Below are 19,782 nucleotides of genomic sequence, written 5' to 3'. Positions count from 1 at the left end.
ACCATTATCTACCATAGGGGTTAATCCCCCATACCCTAATATCAGACATAACATCTTTCCCAGGAATAGACTCAGATCTCCAACTGCATCCTGAATGTGTCCACCTGAATATCACAAGCACCTCAAATGCAACATGTACAATACGAAATTCATGGTCTTATTTGTTATTCTTTGAATCTGATATTCAAAATCTGTTCTTCTCCTCTGCACTATCTGTGTGTAACCTACACAACTTCACCCATGTGCTGAAGCTAGAGCACTGGAAGTAAATTTGATTCTTCTCTTCCCTTTTCTGTTACTATATTCAAACTGTCTCGAAGGCCCATACATTCAGTGTAAGGCTTTTACCTGAGTTCTGAGTTTAACAGTTGCTCTTTAAAGAAAGACCTCAGACATGCACATTCTAGCACTTTATTGGAACTTGGTTGTGTACATCAATGAGATCACATCAAAGTAAAAGCAGCACTTTCACACAATAATATCCCGATATCTGTGCTATCTTCTTACATAATTTAATAAATCCCAAGATGCTCCTGATTTTGGTACTGAAGAGCTTGAGTGGTCCAGAAATATCTCTACATAAATATAAATCATCACATCTAAAATAACCATCATTGTTTTAGTAGGTCCCAAAAGTCCTGGGAACACCTCTTAAAATATAATTGCCGTAGGCTGGCTGCAGAGCTGGTGGGAGGGAGTGAAGGGGGTACACGTGGAGCTAATTACAGCAGGAGCTGGGCAGAGGGACACACACAAGGGGATGGGGGCCAGAGATCCTGAAAGCTGGGCAGGGAACTCAGTCACCCTGCATTTTCCAACATTGCTTGAGTGTCAAAGCTAACAGATGTAAGAGTCCAGTGCAGAAAGAAGCCCATCACCCCAACTCCCTTGGCAGTGCCCAAAGATGGCACAGCCTTCCTTCAGATTACACAGGGGCAGAGATTCTGGAATAGAGAAGGTTCTGGAAAGCTCTACCCATCATCCTCCAAACTGAGAAAACATGAAGGAAGATGAAGGAATGGCACCTTAAAGAAAATAACTTTGGGCCAAAGTGCTGCTGGCCCCTTGGAATGGGGACAGGGTGCTCTTGGCTTGGTTTGACCTGAGGGGCACTGGCAAAGTCTGCTCTGCCCCCAGTATCTCCCTCACCACCTTTAAGGCCATCATCAGCAATTAGGTTCTTTGGTTCTAGAAAGCTTCTCAGCACTCAGCATAACACCCTTATATCTGTGGTAGCTTTACTGCTCACAAACAGCTTTCACATCCACTAAGTCAGGTGGTTCTCACATCCCTATGAGGTAGAAAGGGCAGGGATCACCATCCCCATTTGAAAGATAAGGAACCTGGAACTCAGAGAGTTAGGTCCCTTGACCAAATTCACACAGCTGGCTCGTGGCAGAATCAAAACCAGAACTCAGGTCCATGCCCCAAAGTCCCTCCTGCTTCTTCTTTGAAGACAGGAAGAGGCTGGGGACAGGATGCCTGTCCTCATCCCTCACCCGGCCCTCTTGGGAGGCTCTCAAACAGCCCCACTGAGGATCGGATGAGTCCGCATGCGATAGATGATTACTGCAGTGGCTGGGCACAGCAACAACGAGGTCATGATGACAATGGTGGCCAGGATGATGAGGACAATAACCCAGATATCCAGGATGTGCTTGGGAAGCACGACTTCCATGGGGACTTGGCTGACTGCATCCATGTTGCTTCACTCTGCAATAGACAAGAAAGGAAGATCACTGTTGTGTACTCTGTCCCTGCCTCCCTGGTTAGAAGGAAACCCTCAGGAGTCAGAAGCCTGGGTCACTTACCAGATATGTAAACTTTAAGGTTCCCTGATTAGTAATTACAATGGCTTCATTTACTGAGGGCTTCCTATTGCCAGACCTGTGCTAGACACTTTATGTCTATTAACACATTCAGTCCTTACTTGAACCACTGGCCCTATAAGGCAGGGACTTTAATTATTGTTTTCTATTTCTTGGCCTTTACCTTCTGTTACACCCATTTTACAGATGACGACTCTAAAGTCTTAAAACACAAGATGTCATTAATTTGACCAAGAACGTGAACCCAGATGGGTGGGACTCCAAAGCCTTCCTGCTTAACTATTAAGCTACCATGCTACCAGTCTGTTCTCTCATCTGTAAAATGAGAGATGCATTGTTTTGTTCCTATACCCCTTCTCCCATTCTCCCCTTTCTGGGGAGAACCTACCTATTCTGTATGGTTTCGTTGGGACACTGACCTGAGCACAGGGATGGATATGTGCCCCAGAGTTGACCATTATAAATCTCCATAACCACAAATCAGAGTTAGGAAAGTGGCCCAGGCTAGGTCAACCAAAGTCTTCCCCACAGAGCTTTTATGCACAAGCTCTTGGGAAAGATGATCCTTTCTCCTGGGATTGCTAAATTGAAAGGATGTGAGTCTGGAGAAAATTGGCCTGAGGCTATCTCTCCCAAAAGTGGTGAGCCTGTCCTAGAGCTGGAAAGACAGATGGAGCCTCAGTGACCTCATGTGAGCACCTGAATGCAGCCAAGACTGATGCCATCTGCAACTCTAGACATCCCAGACATATGAGCCAATAATTCCCTGTTTTTGCTTAAGCAGTGTCCACTTGGTGTCTTTCACTGGCAGCTAAGAGTTCAGATGCATAAGGATGTCAATCAGCTGTTTCCAATCGTGTTCAATTCACTGAATCCTTAGTGTCTTGGTCATTTTTTAACAGCACCCTAGGTCAAAATAAATACTGAGCAGTTCCATTTATTAAGTAGTTAGGCTCAAACAATTTATTTATTTATTCCTTTTTAATTTTTCCATAAGTTACTGGGGTACAGGTGGTATGTGGTTACATGAGTAAGTTCTTTAGTGGTGATTTGTGAGATGTTGGTGCACCCATCACCCATGTATACACTGCACCATATTTGTAGTCTGCCCCTCTCCCACCCTTCCCCCCAAGTCACCAAAGTCCATATTATCATTCTTATGCCTTTGTGTCCTCATAGCTTAGCTCCCACATATCAGTGAGAACATACGATGTTTGGTGTTCCATTCCTGAGTTACATCACTTAGAATAATAGACTCCAATCTCATCCAGGTCACTGCAAATGCTGTTAATTCATTCCTTTTTATGGCTGTGTAGTATTCCATCGTGTGTCTATCTCACAGTTTCTTTATCCACTTGTTGATTGATGGGCATTTGGGTTTGTTCCATGATTTTGCAATTGTGAATTGTGCTGCTATAAACATGTGTGTGCAAGTATCTTTTTCGAATAATGACTTCCTTTGGGTAGGTACCCAGTAGTGGGACTGCTGGATCAAAAGGTAGTCCTACTTTTAGTTATTTAAGGAATCTCCACACTGTTTTCTATAGTGGCTGTACTAGTTTACACTCCCACCAGCAGTGTAGAAGTGTTCTTTGTTCACCACATCCACACCAGCATTTACTGTTTTCTGATTTTTTTTTTTATTATGGCCATTCTTGCAGGATTAAGGTGGTATCGCATTGCGGTTTCGATTTGCATTTCCCTGATCATCAGTGATGTTGATCATTTTTTCATATGTTTTTGACCATTTGTACATCTTCTTTTGAGAATTGTCTGTTCATGTCCTTAGCCCACTTTTTGATGGGATTGTTTGGTTTTTTCTTACTGATTTGTTTGAGTTCGTTGTAGATTCTGGATATTAGTCCTTTGTCAGATGTATAGATTGTGAAGATTTTCTCCACTCTGTGGGTTGTCTGTTTACTCTGCTGACTGTTCCTTTTGCCATGAAAAAGCTCTTTAGTTTAACTAGGTTCCAGCTATTTATCTTTGTTTTATTGCATTTGCTTATGGGTTCTTGGTCATGAAATCCTTGCCTAAGCCAATGTCTAGAAGAGTTTTTCCAAAGTTATCTTCTAGAATTTTTATAGTTTCAGGTCATAGAGTTAAGTCCTTAATCCACCTTGAGTTGATTTTTGTATGAGATGAGAGATGAGGATCCAGTTTCGTTCTGCTACATGTGGCTAGCCAATTATCCCAGCACCATTTGTTGAAAAGGGTGTCACTTCCCCATTGCATGCTTTTGTTTGCTTTGTTGAAGGTCAGTTTGCTGTGAGTATTCGGGTTTTATTTCTGGGTTCTCTATTCTGTTCCATTAGTCTATGTGCCTATTTTTATACCAGTACCATGCTATTTTGGTGACTATGGCCTCATAGTGTAGTTTGAAATCAGGTAGTGTGATGCCTCCAGATTTGTTCTTTTTGCTTAGTCTTGCTTTGACTATGTAGGCTCTTTTTTGGTTCCATATGAATTTTGGAATTGTTTTTTCTAATTCTGTGAGGAATGATGGTGGTATTCTGATGGGGATTGCGTTGAATTTGTAGATCGCTTTTGGCAGTATGGTTATTTTCACAATACTTATTCCACCCATCCATGAGCATGGAATGTGTTTCCATTTGTTTGTATCATCTAGCAGTGTTTTGTACAAGGAAAACTACAAAATGCTGCTGAAAGAAATCATAGACGACACAATCAAACAACTTAATATGTATTTATGGCCTAACAACTTAGTAGCTGTTTGAAAAAAAAAATACATGCAAACTGAAAAAAAAAAAGTTTTTATTTCATTCTTAACTAGTTACTAATGGAATATATGCACCTGCTAGACACTGTGTAACTTTTCAAACTTTGGAATAATATTGGACAATGCCATCCTCACTTATTATTCCACATTAATTTTTGCCCAGTACTTGCCATACCACGCAGCCACCAAAAAATCAACTTCAGGCTGGGTACAGTGGCTCACGCCTATAACCCCAACACTTTGGGAATCCAAGGTGGAAGGACTGCTTGAGCCTAGGAGTTCAAGACCAGCTTGAGCAATATAGTGAGATTTTAATTCTAATTTAATCTAATTTAATTCTAATTAGATTGGCATGGTGGCTTGTACCTGTAGTCCCAGCTACTTGGGAGGCTGAGGTGGAAGGATTGCTTGAGCCCAGGAGGTCCAGGCTACAGTGAGCCATGATGACACCACTGCACTCCAGCCTCGGTGACAGAGCAAGACCCTATCTCAAAAAAATTTTTTTAATCAACTTCATAAATTATAACATTAACAAAAGGCGTGTAGTAAGATTAGTGTTAAACTGTGAACTATCTTAAGCTAGTCATTTGTAAAGTGTCTGAGAGATGTTGTCAAATATCACTATTTCTGTCAAAAATCTTAAAAATCCTGCAGCACTCCCCTCCTTCTAGTGAGTTCACTGGGGTTCCCAGGACACTTCAGTGCACAGCTTGGGAACCATCAATGTAATACATTCCCTGCCCAGAGGGCGCAAGGCTGGAACTCTCTCCTGCAGTTCCTTTCAAATGTAAGATCGATAATTCTGTGATTCTAGGTTCCAAGCAAAATTCCTAATTGCAATCCTATTTCCTATTCTTATCTAATCACTAACTTTTCCTTTCTAATGCCCTTGGCTCCATGTCCACTGTTGCCACCCTAAGTAAGGTATTGATCACCATACCCAAAGGAGAGTACCCAAGAAATACATACAAGGATGTTACTTTCTGCATTATTTGTTAAGGCAACAGACACAACAAGTGTCCACTAATAGTAAAATAAAGAAGGGTATATCTATATAATGGGATGCCATGCAACAATTTTCATGTGTTCATTCACTCACCCATTCATTCATTTAACAAGTATATAGTATTTACTCCACATCAATCATTGTTCCAAATGCATTACAAATATTAATTTACTTAATTAATACAGCTACTATGAAAAAACAGAATGGAGGTTCCTCAAATAACTGAAAATAGAGTCACTATATGATCTCAGTAATCTCACTTCTGGGCATATAACCAAAGGATTTGAAATCAGTATATCAAAGAGATTTCTGCACTCCCATGTTTATTTCAGCATTATACACAAGAGCCAAGTTATAGAATAAACCTAAGTGTCTATTAACCATGAATGGATAGAGATAATGTGGCATATACTCAATGGAATATTATTTAGCCTTAGAAAAGAAGGAAATTAGTGCCATTTGTGACAACATAGATGAACATGAGGACTTTATGCTAAAGGATATAAGCCAGGCACAGAAAGACAAATATCTCAAGTTCTCATTTATATATGGAAGATAAAAATATCAGACCCATAGAAGCAGAAAGCAAAGCCTCTGGTAGTTACCAGAGGCTGGAAGGTGGGGGGAATGGGGAGATATTGGTCAAAGGGTATTATGTTTCAGTTAGGCAGGAGGAATAAATAAGCACTGAGATAAAAAAATTAATTTATTTAATAGTCATTTAAGAGGAATCTGATCTGTAGTGAGCTCCAAAAGCTTTAAGTGGAAAAAATAAAAATAAAGTGCAGAACAGTGTGTATAGGATGATTCCTTTGGTTCAGATTTTGTAGAATTAAGTAGGTAAATAGGTGAGGATATATACAGGAAAATTACTTTCTGAGTGTACTCTCGAGAAAGTGTTAATAGCGGTTACCTTTTCGGGAGCTGGACTAGGAATAAGAGGTTTTGCTTTTCATTCTTCATTCATAAAACATGATTTTATGCCATTTGAATTTTCTCAACATGAGCATTTATTACTTCTAATTTTTTATTCCAACTGGGTTAAGGGGACAAAGAGGCTTTTTTTGTTTTTGTCTTAATAATTCTCCATCTTAAAAAGTAAAAACACACACATACAATTTTAAAATCAAATAAAATTAAGAGATGAGACTAGATCAGTAGTCACCAAATGCCATATACCATGGTAAGTGACCTTAAGACAGTATAAAAGAACACCGATTTCTGGGTCTCAATCCATACATACTGAATTAGATTCAAAGGGGATGAGGAGGAGCCCTTTTTTCCCATTGTCCAGGTGATTCCAACGTGCAGCCAGATTTGGGAACCTCTGGACTCAACAAATCTTTAAGACTCCTAAGGCATTTTCTGGCATTAAGATTTGGGAATTGATTCCCAGGTGCTCTGCAGCCAGGCTGGGCAGATCTGGGCAAGTTCCCAGATGAAGGAGAAGCCTCTGACAAAGCTCCCCAGGGCCATAGGATTATCTGCCGAGCTTGCAGAGGAGACAGAAGCACAGGCTGGCCCTGTCTCGGCCTAGGAAATGGAGTAACTTTCTCCAAGGTCTAAGACACAGAAGCATGAGTCACAGGAGACTGAAACGGTTAGAGGACTGGGGGTGGGATAAATCATTCTTTGCGGTCTCCTGACTACATCAACAGCTAGCTGCCTTAGACTAAGGGAACCCCACAAGAGCCCTTTCCTGTAAACCCATTAACATCAAACAGTCTTCTTGACTTCAAATGCCAGGAATACATAATCACCCTGGCTGATTTTCATAAGCAAAGCCTGTCAGATACAGGAACTCAGGCTTCAGGACTCATCCACAATCAAGAATCCTGGAACATTAAAGCTAGAATGAGTGCCATTTCACAGATGGTGAAACTGAGGTCCAGGGGGTCTTCTCCCTCCTGCAATCTTACTCCTTAAGGGAATAATCATTCAAATATATAGATCTGATCATGTCACTGCCCCTAACTAAAACAAAACAGAACGAGTAGATGAATAAATGAAATTCTTCTGTAACCTGTATCCTAGACTGTACCAATATTACTCTTTTGCAAATGAAATTGTTTTTCTAACCCCAATACCCAACAGCTAAAGTAAGGCTGCTCTAGTAGAGCCTGGAAAGTGGGGGCCTGGCAGGGGAAGCGTGCAGTCCTACCTACCCAGCAGAGCTGAATACATATCCTCAGAGACCCTAAGCACTAGAGATGAGGGTGCCCACCCCCTTCACATATGCAATTCAAACTAAAAATAATACTACACCATAACACACAAACTTTACATGTTATGAAATTAAAGTCGTTTCTTTCTTCTAACTGAAAAAATCGGAAAAAACTTTTCCCAGCTGTCTTTTGGCATGCCTGCTCAGTGCAGTGGGCTTACTTGGCAGGGCAGTGCTACTATTCAGTTCCCCTCGACCCCCTGGGCTCTTCAGAACATAGTGTGAAAGCCACAGGTTGCAATGTTCTCCAAGGGCCCTTCCAGAGCTACTATTCCAAGATTCTAAGGCTGGCCATAGATGTAGTTGGGTGTCAGAGGGCACAGGGAGCTCCATCTCCCTGTTTCACTCTTCTCAAAACTCAAACATGTCCTTTACTGCACTGTTCTTTCCCACGTAACATGGGTTCCAGTCGCTTCCACCTCTCCCTACTATCAAAGAAAAATTTTGTCTCCCAAGTAAGAGCTAAGCAAACCATACCTTCAGCATCTTTAATTGCACACTAGAAATATTTGCTTGAGAAAAAACAGGACTCTAAGCTTCTCCTAGCTGACTTCTATTTGACCTCTCTGGCATGAGTGCATAAAACCTTGTTTCTTGGTATGTCTAATATAATAGTCACAGATTAATTTATCATTTGCCTCACAGATATATTGCTTGATATTTCTGATTAATGGTTCATGTTGGATATGGCCCAAACCATTTATGTCACAAATTTATGCCTATCACTGATAAGAATATGATGTTTTTATAACCACAGGAAGTAAAACATCAGTCAGATCTAAACTCTCATTATTTTGAACCAGCATACTTTATCTGCTATTTGCCTCCTTAGCAAATAATAAACTTTGACATATGTTCAATATAAGTTTGTCTAAGAAACTGCACGGAAACCACCGTGAGCTCACCAGCAGAAAAGCCACTAGTACCAAACATGCCATCCCATCAGATCACAGGCCCTATACCACCAGCCCTGTGAACTGGACACATCATTGCTCCTCCTCAGTCCATGGGGGTTAAGTAACTTAGCCAACTGAATGGAAAAGTCAATGATCCCAAAATGACTATTTTGTGTCCACTAACAAGACCAAATGTAAGGTGGGGGGAAAAACAATGTAGTTTCTACAAAAGAGGAAAAAAACTTTTTTCTTTTTTTTTCCTTTTTTTTTCTTTTTGAGACAGAGTCTCGCTCAGTTGCCCAGGCTGGAGTGCAGTGGCGTGATCTCAGCTCACTGCATCCTGTGCCTCCCAGGTTCAAGCAAACCTGTGCCTCAGCCTCTTGAGTAGCTGGGACTACAGGTGTGCACCACCACACCTGGCTAATTTTTGTATTTTTTGTAGAGATAAGGTTTTGCCATGTTGCCCAGTCTGGTCTCGAACTCCTAGCCTCAAGTGATCCGCCCACCTCAGTCTCCCAAAGGAGAGTGACCGCACCTGGTCAAATTTTACTTTTCCAAAGGTAGAAAATTCATCCCCTCTATTATGTACTCCACTTGATCCAGTTTAGGCAGGCAAAGGGAAGCCCTAATGCCTGATTAGGAAACACCAAGTTTTACTTCTGGGACCATTTTTCTTAAGCAATTAAAAGTTCTTTAACAAAGAAAGAATCATTGTTTCAGCCAATCCCACCATTTGGCAAGTTTTCTAGTTATATAAAAATTATATAAATTTCATAAATTAAAATTTCCTACAAGTTGATAGTTTTAGGGTAACTGGATTCAAGGCAACAAGCCTGTGTTATCTACTCGCCAGACTCTCTAGCAGCAACTTTTTCCTCTCTGACAGGACAATACTGTTTTTATTTTTGGTTCAGTATTATCATGATAAGTAGCTCTGTCCAGGATATTCATTCATTTATTCATATGTCAAGTACTTGGTATTTGCAAGACACTCTCTCAGGACTTAACTATTACTTACTCCTTATGACTCTGTGCTTCAAGAAGCACAGGAAAGTGAAATACCACTTCCCTTATTTCCTCCAACACAGGATCACATGAGCCAGCATTTGCTTAACAAATTGTATTTGTTTAAATTTGTAAAAACAAAAATAAATTGTTTTATTTCACAAATTTGTATTATTTGTATTTGCTTAACAAATCCCATTCATTAACTTATTAAAACTTCACAAAAATCCTATGTGGGGATTTTACAGCTATGAAAACTAAAACTGAGAGAGGTTAGCCAGCCATTGATCATAAAGCTAAGTGAACAGGATTCAAACTCAGGAATCCTGATTCTGTACTTACAGCTACACTACAGCTACCTCCAAAGAGTCCACACAGACCCAGTGTATAAGCATGGAGTATACCAGACCCACAGCTTTCTTCTAAGTCCAGGTCAAACATTGTTTTTAGCTGAAGGCCATTCCATATTTAGAGAATTAAGAAGAGATATGCAATCTATAAAGATCAGGACTTCCGATTCTGGTAATGGTGAACTAGACAATTTGGACTAGTCCTTTTACTGAAGACAGCTAGAAAAGTGGGACCAAAAAAACCTGATGGAAGGCACTAAGAGCTAACGAAATAATGAAGAATTACCAGTCTTTATTGCTTGAGAAAAAGCAGGACTCTAAGCTTCATGCAGGTTTTTTTGGTCCCACTTTTCTGGGAGAAGGCAAAAATCCAGGGAGAAGAGCCTGTCATTTTCCCCTATCAGAGAATGGAGACTAAGCAGTACTGACTCAGGAGACTAAGGGGACAAAAGTTGGAGTCCAAGACTGCCAAGAGAGGGAGAGTAAAACTTCTGCACTTTGAGCTTGGCCTTAAAAAGCACCCTTAGTGCTAAAGATGAACTGGAAGTATACCAGTCCTCCCAGAGACTATAACTCAGCTTTGCATTATCATAGCTCCTGAAATTAAATTAAGGAATCTCCAGGTGCTTGGCAGAAGCAAATATACATCCTCTCTGGAGGCAATATCATCATGATAGGTCTCAAATTATGTTTTGTTTACAAATATAATGTCCAACACATAACCAAAATTAATCAAGAATGCAAAAAGACAGGATGATAAAAACAAAATAATCAGAAACAACAGACAATAGAAAAAAAAGTCTACCGGGGCTCCAGATATTGGAGTCATCAGACAGACACATAGTTCAAATAACTTTGCTTACTATGTTCAAGGAGGGAAAAACTCCAAGTTTGAGAATTTTGACAAAGAATTTGAAATTATAAGAAAGAATAAACAGATTTTTTTAAAAGAATCAAATAGAGGTTACAAGTGGTGGCTCACACCTGTGATCCCAGCACTTTTGGAGGGAAAGGCAGGTGGATCACTTGAGCTCAGGAATTCAAGATCAGCCTAAGCAACATGGCAAAATCCCATTTCCACAAAAAAAATTTTAAAATTAGCCGGGCATGGTGTGCACCTGTAGTCCCAGCTACTCAAGAGGCTGAGGTGGGAGGATCACTTGAGCCCAGGAGGCTAGGGGTGCAGGGAGCCATGACTGGGCCACTGCACTCCAGTCTGGGTGAAAGAGTGAGACCCTGTCTCAAAAAACAACAACAACAAAGAGAACCAAATAAAAATTCTAGAACTGAAAAATATAATAGAAATTTAAAATTCAGTAGATAGGCTTAAAAAATCAGTAGATTAGCCATAGTTACAGAGAGAATTAGTAAACTGGAAAAAAGATCAGGGGAAAATACTTAGAATGAAGTAAGGATAAACAAAAGGATGGAAAATACAGAAAAAGAAATAGGTAAGAGAGATAGAGGAAACAGTGACAAGGTACAACATAAATATATTGGAGTATCAGAAGGAGAAAAGAAAGAATGAAGCAGAACAATATTGGAATAAATAATAACAGAATTTTCCAAAACTGATGAAAGACACCAATTTGCATACTAAAGAAGTCCCATGAACTCCTAGCAGAATACATAAATTGGAATCCATAATTAGAAATATAGTAAATCTGGCCAGGTACGGTGACTCATGCCTGTAATCCCAGCACTTTGGGAGGCTGAGGTGGGCAGATCATTTGAGGTCAGGAGTTTGAAACCAGCCTGGCCAACATAGTGAAACCCTGTCTCTACTAAAAATACAAAAATTAGCCAGGCGTTGTGGCACACATCTGTAGTCCCAGCTACTTGGGAAGCTAAGGCAGGAGAATCATTTGAACCCAGGAGGTGGGGGTTGCAGTGTCCCAAGATGGCGCCACTGCACTCCAGCCTGAGCAACAGAGTGAGACTCCATTTCAAAAAAAAAAGAAAAGAAATATAGTAAATCCACTGAGATCCAAAGATAAAGAGAAATAAGACAGAATATCTTTAAATGAGAAACAATTAGATTGACAACCAACTTCTCAACAGAAACAATGGAACTTAAAAACAGCAGAATGATCTCGTCAAAGAGGTGAACAGAAATAACTGCCAAGAATAATGGTGCAATAAGACATTTTCAGGCTAGGTGCAGTGGCTCACAGCTGTAATCCCAGCACTTTGAGAGGCCAAGCCAGGCGGATCATTTGAGGTCAAAAGTTCAAGACCAGTCTAGCCAACATGGTGAAACCTGTCTCTACTAAAAATACAAAAATTAGCCGGATGTGGTGGCACACATCTGTAATCCCAGCTACTCGGGAGACTGAGGCAAGAGAATCGCTTGAACCCAGGAGACAGAGGTTGCAGTGAGCCAAGACTGCACCACTGCACTCCAGCCTGGGCAACGACGCGAGACTCCATCTCAAAAAAAAAAAAAAAAAAGACATTTTCAGAAAAAAAATACAGAATTAAAGTATTTAAGAGCAATAACAAATAAATTCTTGAAGAAACAGAATTAAAGTATTTTGATTTTCTTGTATTGCCTAAGAAAGGGCAGAAGAACCAAGTCATGTTAGACCTTGTTAAATCAAGGATGCATATTGTAATCTCTATGGCAGCCACTAAAAATATCAGTCAAAGAGTGCATAATTTCCAGGGGAAAACAGGAGAGGAGAAAAACAACAACAAATACTTAAAATAGAGGGGACAAATAGAAAGCATAGAGAAACATGGTAGATTTAAACCCAAACTAACAAGGACCGTTAGGGTATATACAAATAAAGATAAAATATACACATACATATATATTTTTTATAAGAGACACATGAGGATTAGAAGGGTTGAAAGTCAAAGGATACAAATGAAACACTGTGTAACCATGAATCACATATGCTGGTAGCCCCTTACTAGTATAAGGCCAAGTAGACTTTTAGGCAGAAAGTATTACTAGAGATACCAGAAAGGTAAAGTGATTTTCTATTTTTAGGTACCTAATCTCAGAATTATAAGGAGAAATAGACAAATCTACAATTATAGTGGGAGATTTCAAGATGTATCTCTCAGATCTTGTGAGGAAAGGCAGGATGAGCAGAATAGATGTTATCAACAAAGCCCAGAGTTGATGAGATACATGATGTGTTGGAAGCATATGGAGCCCTGGTGGCTTTGGCAAGAGGTTTAACCTCTTTGAGCTTTAGTTTCCTCATTTGTAAAATGGAAATAATAACTAATAATTGTAACCACTTCATAGGGATGCTCTGGAGGTTAAATGAGCTAATGCACATAAAGCACTTAGGACAATGCCTGGTATACAGTAAGGGCTTCACAAAGTTAAGCTGAGCTAGTGAACCCAGCATCGTTCCTAAATCACAAGGTCAAGAGATCGAGACCATCCTGGCCAACATGGCGAAACCCTGTCTCTACTAAAAGTACAAAAATTAGCTGGGTGTGGTGGTGCATGCCTGTAGTCCCAGCTATTCGGGAGGCTGAGACAGGAAAATCGCTTGAACCCAGGAGGTGGAGGTTGCAGTTAGCCAAGATCACGCCACTGCACTCCAGCCTGGTGACAGAGTGAGACTCCGTATCAAAAAAAAAAAAAGGAATTCAAAGCCTCCGCCATTAGTTAGGGTGCCATGACTGCTTCGTGACTGATCTGGGCCAATGTAGGAAACCACAGTGAAAAGTTTTTTTAAGTAAAAAAATTTTAAGCTGTCCCCAGCTTGAACCTCCCACCGGAAACTTACACCCTCCACATCCGAGCTGCAGCTAACAGTCAACTTTTGAGAGCTTGCCAATGGTTATCCAACCGGTTTTACTGCCAGAGTTCACTGAGGAAGAAGGCAATAAAAGAAGTGACTGCCTGCTGGCAGGCAAGCTTAATTATCTCAAAGTGGGAGACAAGGCAGATAGAGGCAGGTGGCTTCCTGCAGGTGTGGTCTTAGCCCAGCACTGCCAGAGCTCTGGGCAGACCATGCTGCTGCTGTTTTGTTTCCACCAGCCACGGTGGCCACAGAGCAGACAACTATAACCAGCTCCAAGTCACTGATGCTGAGGCATCCAAAGATACATGACTCTTCAAGTATTTTGCAGAATGTGAACAAGGCTGATGGTTCCCAGGGCACAGGACTAGAGGGTTTGCCAGCGTTGTCCACCTTATAGGACCCCTTCCAAAAAGTCTCCACCCTCAGAAGATGCTGCTGAGGTTGTCAAAGAAGAAGGGAACATTTAAGCCAGAGAGGGCAATTCAAGTTCCTAGATGGGGCCGCACTGGCCACTTTGTAGCCTGGGGAACCTAACAACTGTGTCACAGGGGCTGATCCCACTTGAAGACCTTTGTGTTTGCTGTTCCTTCTCAGAATGCTCTTTTCTTCCCCAGTCCATTGTCTCAATGTCCATGACCTCAATCTAAATGTTACGTTTTAGTAAAGTTTTTCCGGACCCACTCTGTTAAACTATCACTCTTATCTTGTTTTATTTTCTGCATATGCTTTTCACAATCTAAAATTAGTTTGTTTGTTGCTTGTTTTTATTGGCTTTTTTCCTATCAGGCTAAAGATCCATTTGCTCCCTCAAATGCAAGCACAGAGAGAGCAGAAGCCTCATCTCTTGTGTATTGCTGCGTCCTCAGCACCTATCACAGGGCCTGGCATATCATAAGTGCCAACAAATATGAAATCAATGAAGAAATGAATATGGGAAGATTATTTCAGATGTGAGCTCACTCGTGGAACCTAATTGACTGAAGAGGTCCAGAAAGAATCCTCATCCCTGCAAAAGTCCCAGTGATTCTAAAAGTCAGAACCCTATCTCCAAAATAACATGACATCCTCTGATTTTATCATTTTCTGGGCTCTTTGTACATTCAGGAAGGATTATGGAGGCCTCTTTCTTCCCCAGCCCACCCTGTACATACCAGGCAGAAGAGAACTGGCCTTTCAGAATGAAGTCCTCTAGGATTCCCACTTGTTGATTTCCTTGGGCTGATAAGCTCAAATTCGAGTTCTGACACCATGTGCTCAGGAGCTGGGGACTGAGGTGGGGAGGAGGGACCAGGGGTGAGGGGAGCAGTGTTGTTGCCCAAGATGTGAATCTTTCTGTTCTTAGACGAGGACAGGGAGGCTGATAAAAGTGGGAGCAGGTTTCCCATGCCAAGTCCAATATGAGAAGTACATACCAGCTTCACATTTACTCTTGGAAGTATTTCTCTTCCCATTGTGTAATAGCCTCAAACATTTACCAACCCAGCACAGTCATTTCACCAGGGACCTTTGGTCCAAATAAAGGGGCCAGAGGAAGGAATGGATGGGACATACAACTACCAAAAATGTGAAATGAATCAAATCACAGCCTTTTCTCCAATGACCCAAAGTCCCTAAGGAGCACTCTGTTCTCATTTCACCCCAACTGGCCCTTGTCTCTCCAAACTTCCTAACAGGCTACAGGCCTGCCTGAGTTTCCATCTGCTCCTCTGTGGCTGGAAAAATGGAAAAACACCAGGATATTTCAAAGAGATCGGAACACAGCCAGAGCTGTGTAAGACCGCACGTACCATCTGACCCAGCCGGTAACAGAGTCTTAGAAACCAACAGAGAGCTAGCAGAGGAGAAAGCCCAGGCCAAATCTCCAGCATCCTGTTTAAGGCACTACTATCCATCATTGCTATTTGCCAGTGACTAAGTGCCTGCTGTGTGTCGGGGTAACAAAGGAGACTGTCCATGAAAGGGGCTGGCAGGGTGCTCCGTGACAGAGCTGCAAGAGCACCAGGCGGTGGTAGTGCCTTGCCTCAATGTGTGAGCCTCAACAGGTCACTCTCCCAAAGTGGGCCTCGTGTGTGTAAGGCAGAATAATGCCCACCACCACCACCACCAAAGACATCTATGTCCTGGTCCCCAGAATCTTGAATATGATCCTATATAGTGGGTCACTAGCAAGAAACATATCCAATCAGCCAGTCAGAGTGCAAATCAATAAAATAAGGAAGCTCTATCTATACACAACTAAGCAATTTAAAGTATACGGTTTAGACGTGGAATCTAGCTTGCTGTTGTTTAATGTGCCAGGCAATTATACTTCTGAGCAGTTACTCTTCCTAACTACCTAATTCTTAGCCTTTACTGCTAGATGTCTCCATTATCTCTTGAGGTTCACCTTCTGTCTCCCTAGTGAGTTGGAAGGGTACTAGGTCTCTAGGATCCACTAGAATAGTGACTATCAAATTCTCACTTAACTTCTCTCAGGTCACCCTGAAAGTAAGTGACAGAGGCAAGATCTGAACCTAGTTCCCCCCAATTCCAATGAAGTTCAGAGAATAGGCCCTGGAGCCAGGGTGCCTGTGTTCAAATTACAGCTCTGCCACTTACTTTCCGTGTGATCATGGGTGAGTCACTCTCTCTGGACCTCAGTTTCCTCATCCATAAAATGGAGGTGATGACAGTCCCTCCCTAATAGGATTGCGGTAAAGCCTTAATGAGTTAATACAAGTAAAATGCTTAGAGTCATGCCTAGCTGATAGTAAGTACTCAGTAAATGGCAAGTATGATCATTATAACACCATTCCGCTTACTGGGCCAGTCAGGGTTGGGGAGGACAAGGCAGGGTGTGGCAATGCCAACACTTACTCCTATACTTCAATAAACTGTGTTTGTGAGTACACGTGCCCATTTTTTATACCACCGTCACACCCAACCAAGATATCCTCTTTCCTTGGAGGTATTTCCTTTGCATGTTTTAATCCATAGAGAAGAAATGGAGGCACAACGTTTAAAGGATTGGCATATGGCTGGGAAAGCATCTGAGGCTGTGACTGGCCCTTATCCCCTTGGTCTGTCACCCCCAAAGGCCCAGGATCTGACCTGACCACAGGCCCCCAGAGTGTCTCATTTGTTTTGCATCTCTAACACCTCACCGCAGCTCAGTGGTTCTCTGGCTGTTCTCTGGGACTCCCCAGATCTTTAGTGTCAGGGAGCCACAGTTCTGAGGTTCGGAGAGGTCAGTTGTGGGAGAGTTCATGAAGCATGACTTGTAACCCCCACAGCATGATTCACAGTCCCAGGACAGCTGGGAACAGGAGGTCCCGGCTGGAGCAGGAAAACACTTTTTGGTTTTTTTCGGTTGTCACTGCAGAAGCACATGATGTCCTAAAGCTCAGCTGTGCTGCCTTGCGTGTGTCTAGATGGCTGCTGTGCGGCCTGCATAAACCAAAGAGCATGTCATGCTCAACCACAGACAAACAAACATCTGTTCCACTCCCGTGTCTTCATTTTACAGATGGGGAAGACAAGCGCCAGAGAGGGGAAATGCCTCCATTAAGGTAACTCAGAGGGTCTCCTAACCCCCAGAGAACCCGTTCCCACTCCCACCTCCACCTCATTCAGGCATCCCCAATCCTTCCAAACTATGTGGCCACTGCAGTAGCAGCACACATCATAGCAGATGTTCAAGGAATCTCTGATACTTGTGTGATTGCGCAGCCTTCACCACCATACCCTGGAGCTTTGAGGACCTTAGTATTCACCACAGATGAACCAGAGACTCCTCAGCCCCCAGGTGCAGCAGGATTCCAGCTGGTCCAGAAGAAACAAGTGCAGCTGCATGAGTAAGAGCCCAGCCTGGCCCTCAATCAGAAAAACAGCCCCTGAGGTTTGTTTCAATTTGTGGGGGGGCGGGGGGGTTACACCTTTCATCCTTTCACTCAGTACGTATGTATGGAGCACCTACTGTTAGCCAGGCCCTGTGCCAAGAGCTGAGGATGCCTCAGAGATGACGATAGACAGGCAGTCCCTACCCTCAAGAAACTGGCATGGGGGAGAGTAGGGAGCAAAACAACCGGCAACTGGAACAACTACGTCCTCAGGAAAGGGACAGCTAACCAGCAGGAGGGTGCTTGAAGGAAGGCTTCTTTCCAAGATACTTTGCTCATGTCCTTTCTCGTTTGCTTTCTGCACGCAGAAAATGTTTTCCCAATTTCACTGATGGAAAAACAAGGATGGTGAAGCAGCTAGTGACAGAACCAGGGCTGGAACCCGCCACTCCTGACTCCAAACTCCTGGCGCCTTCTACACGGGGCCTCGAGAAAAGCGGGACAGGTAAGTGCAAAGACCCAAACCCAGCGCAGCGCCCAAGCAGGTGCTCAGGCCCGGGCGCTGAACCCTGACGCTGGGCCTGGAGAGCCAGGAGGTGGCAGTCTGCCCGAGGAGGAGGCTTCCCGAGAAGGCAAGGGCAGGGGACCCGGAGAGAAGCCAGTCTCCGAGTGGGGCTGGGGCTCGCCCACCCAAGCTCCGCCTCCCCCAGGCCCAAAATTCTGTGCACTAGGAGGCTGGAACTTAAGAGCTGACAGCGGGAGAAAAAGGAGGAGGGGTGAGGGCAAGAAATACAAAAGTGATGAAAAGGGAGAAATGGGGAGGAGAGAATGGACATAAAGAAGAACGTTGGGAGCCCTGGGAAAGGGGCCGTACTACAGGTAGGTCGCGAATCCGAAGAGCTCCGCTCTGCCAGAGCCCCACAGACAATCCCCCGGTGGCCCCACTCACCCCAGATGGCGGCGAGTCTGCGGAAAGTTCCTGAGGCAGGGATGGCTCGGTGCTTCTCAGGGCCCCCAGGACTGCACGGGATCTGGCGGCTGGAAGCGACCCCCAGTCCTGGAACCTCAGCCCCAGGTAGCTCCTGGAACGTGCCCCCGCTCCTCCGAGCCCCGGGAGGCGGGAGCGCGCAGGAGCGGCCGGGACGCGCTGCTGGCTCTGGAATGCGCGGCTGCTGGGGACCGCCCCCGGAACGCCCCGGCCCGAGGCCCCGGCAACTCCAGCTCAGCTCCTCCTCCAGCGTCCCCTGCGGGCTGCGTGCGGGGAGAAAGGAACCTGCGAGAGAAAGGAGAGACCAGGGCGTCTCGGGCTCCCCTCCCACCTTGCCACACACTCGCCGCGTAGCCGCGGACAAGTCACTTGGCTTCTCGAGGGTCTCCCCTCTCTGGATTGTAAACCGAGAGGGTTGGCCTAAAATGGGATATAGCCATATCCCATGGCTATAGAGTAGACATGGGAAAGAAAGCCTAGCAACTACGTTTGGACAGAGGAGCCGGGACTCAGATCCTGCTTTGCGATGTCCGAAGTGTAGGGTCCTTCGGAGGCTTTGCCTCTCTGTTTCATTCTCTGTAAAGTGGGAAAGGTAACACCTGTCTCCCAGTCCTGTTGTGAGGATTGGTTTAGAGGACCAGTGTGAAGCTGGTTGGTTCTCTGCCATAACATGACTTGGAGCATCCTGTTTATTTTGTGGTAACAATGAAATAGCCCAATCCAAGGTGATCAAGAGCCCATTAGAATCCAGCATCTGAGAGGCTTCCCACGCCACTGAGGGTGGCCCAGCTTCCTCTGGGAATGGCAGGACAATGGCAATTCTGTAATCTTCTGCCCCCTCTATGTCATCCATGGAGTGAGGGGGGACTCCCGTCCCATCTTGGCACCCACACTTTTTAACTCACAGTAGTTTTCTTTAATCTTACTCTTCTGAAAAAAAGGAGCACAAGCCTTGACTATCAGTGAGACCTTGAGCAGTCTTGGAGCTCAGTAGTGTTTTGGAGGGTTTGGAAAGAGCCATACTGCCTTCCCCAGGCCTAAATTTGATATGGTGTAGGCCCCGAACTTAGAACTTACTCCCTGCTGTTTCCTCTGATTCAGGGATGAGGTCAGCAGAAATGACCTCTATATCATCATTATCACATGCCAGTTTCTT

At 43.4% G+C, this 19,782-nt stretch overlaps 1 protein-coding gene across 2 annotated transcripts; it reads right to left on the bottom strand.

Annotated features, from left to right (window-relative positions):
- Nucleotides 1–395: 395 nt before the first annotated feature.
- SMIM3 (small integral membrane protein 3) lies at nt 396–19,337 on the bottom strand. 2 transcript variants are annotated; one of them, XM_009241194.4, is made up of 2 exons: nt 18,588–19,337; nt 396–1,713 (listed from the first exon to the last, which is right to left on the bottom strand). In XM_009241194.4, the coding sequence occupies exons 1-2, from the start codon at nt 19,291–19,293 to the stop codon at nt 1,709–1,711; spliced, it is 711 nt and encodes a 236-aa protein (XP_009239469.3). In that variant the 5' UTR covers nt 19,294–19,337; the 3' UTR covers nt 396–1,708. The 2 variants fall into 2 exon arrangements, with proteins under 2 accessions (XP_009239469.3, XP_054412054.1); XM_054556079.2 differs by having other exon boundaries at nt 18,588–18,823.
- Nucleotides 19,338–19,782: the final 445 nt, after the last annotated feature.

This window comes from Pongo abelii, chromosome 4 (assembly GCF_028885655.2).
Source record: "Pongo abelii isolate AG06213 chromosome 4, NHGRI_mPonAbe1-v2.0_pri, whole genome shotgun sequence".
In the NCBI taxonomy this organism is placed as follows: domain Eukaryota; kingdom Metazoa; phylum Chordata; class Mammalia; order Primates; family Hominidae; genus Pongo; species Pongo abelii.
This window is presented reverse-complemented; position numbering and strand designations above follow the sequence as displayed.

Coding starts and splice junctions, on each gene's coding strand:
- SMIM3 (XM_009241194.4), bottom strand. CDS start 19,293: ATGGCAGAGAACCAACCAGCTTCACACTGGTCCTCTAAACCAATCCTC.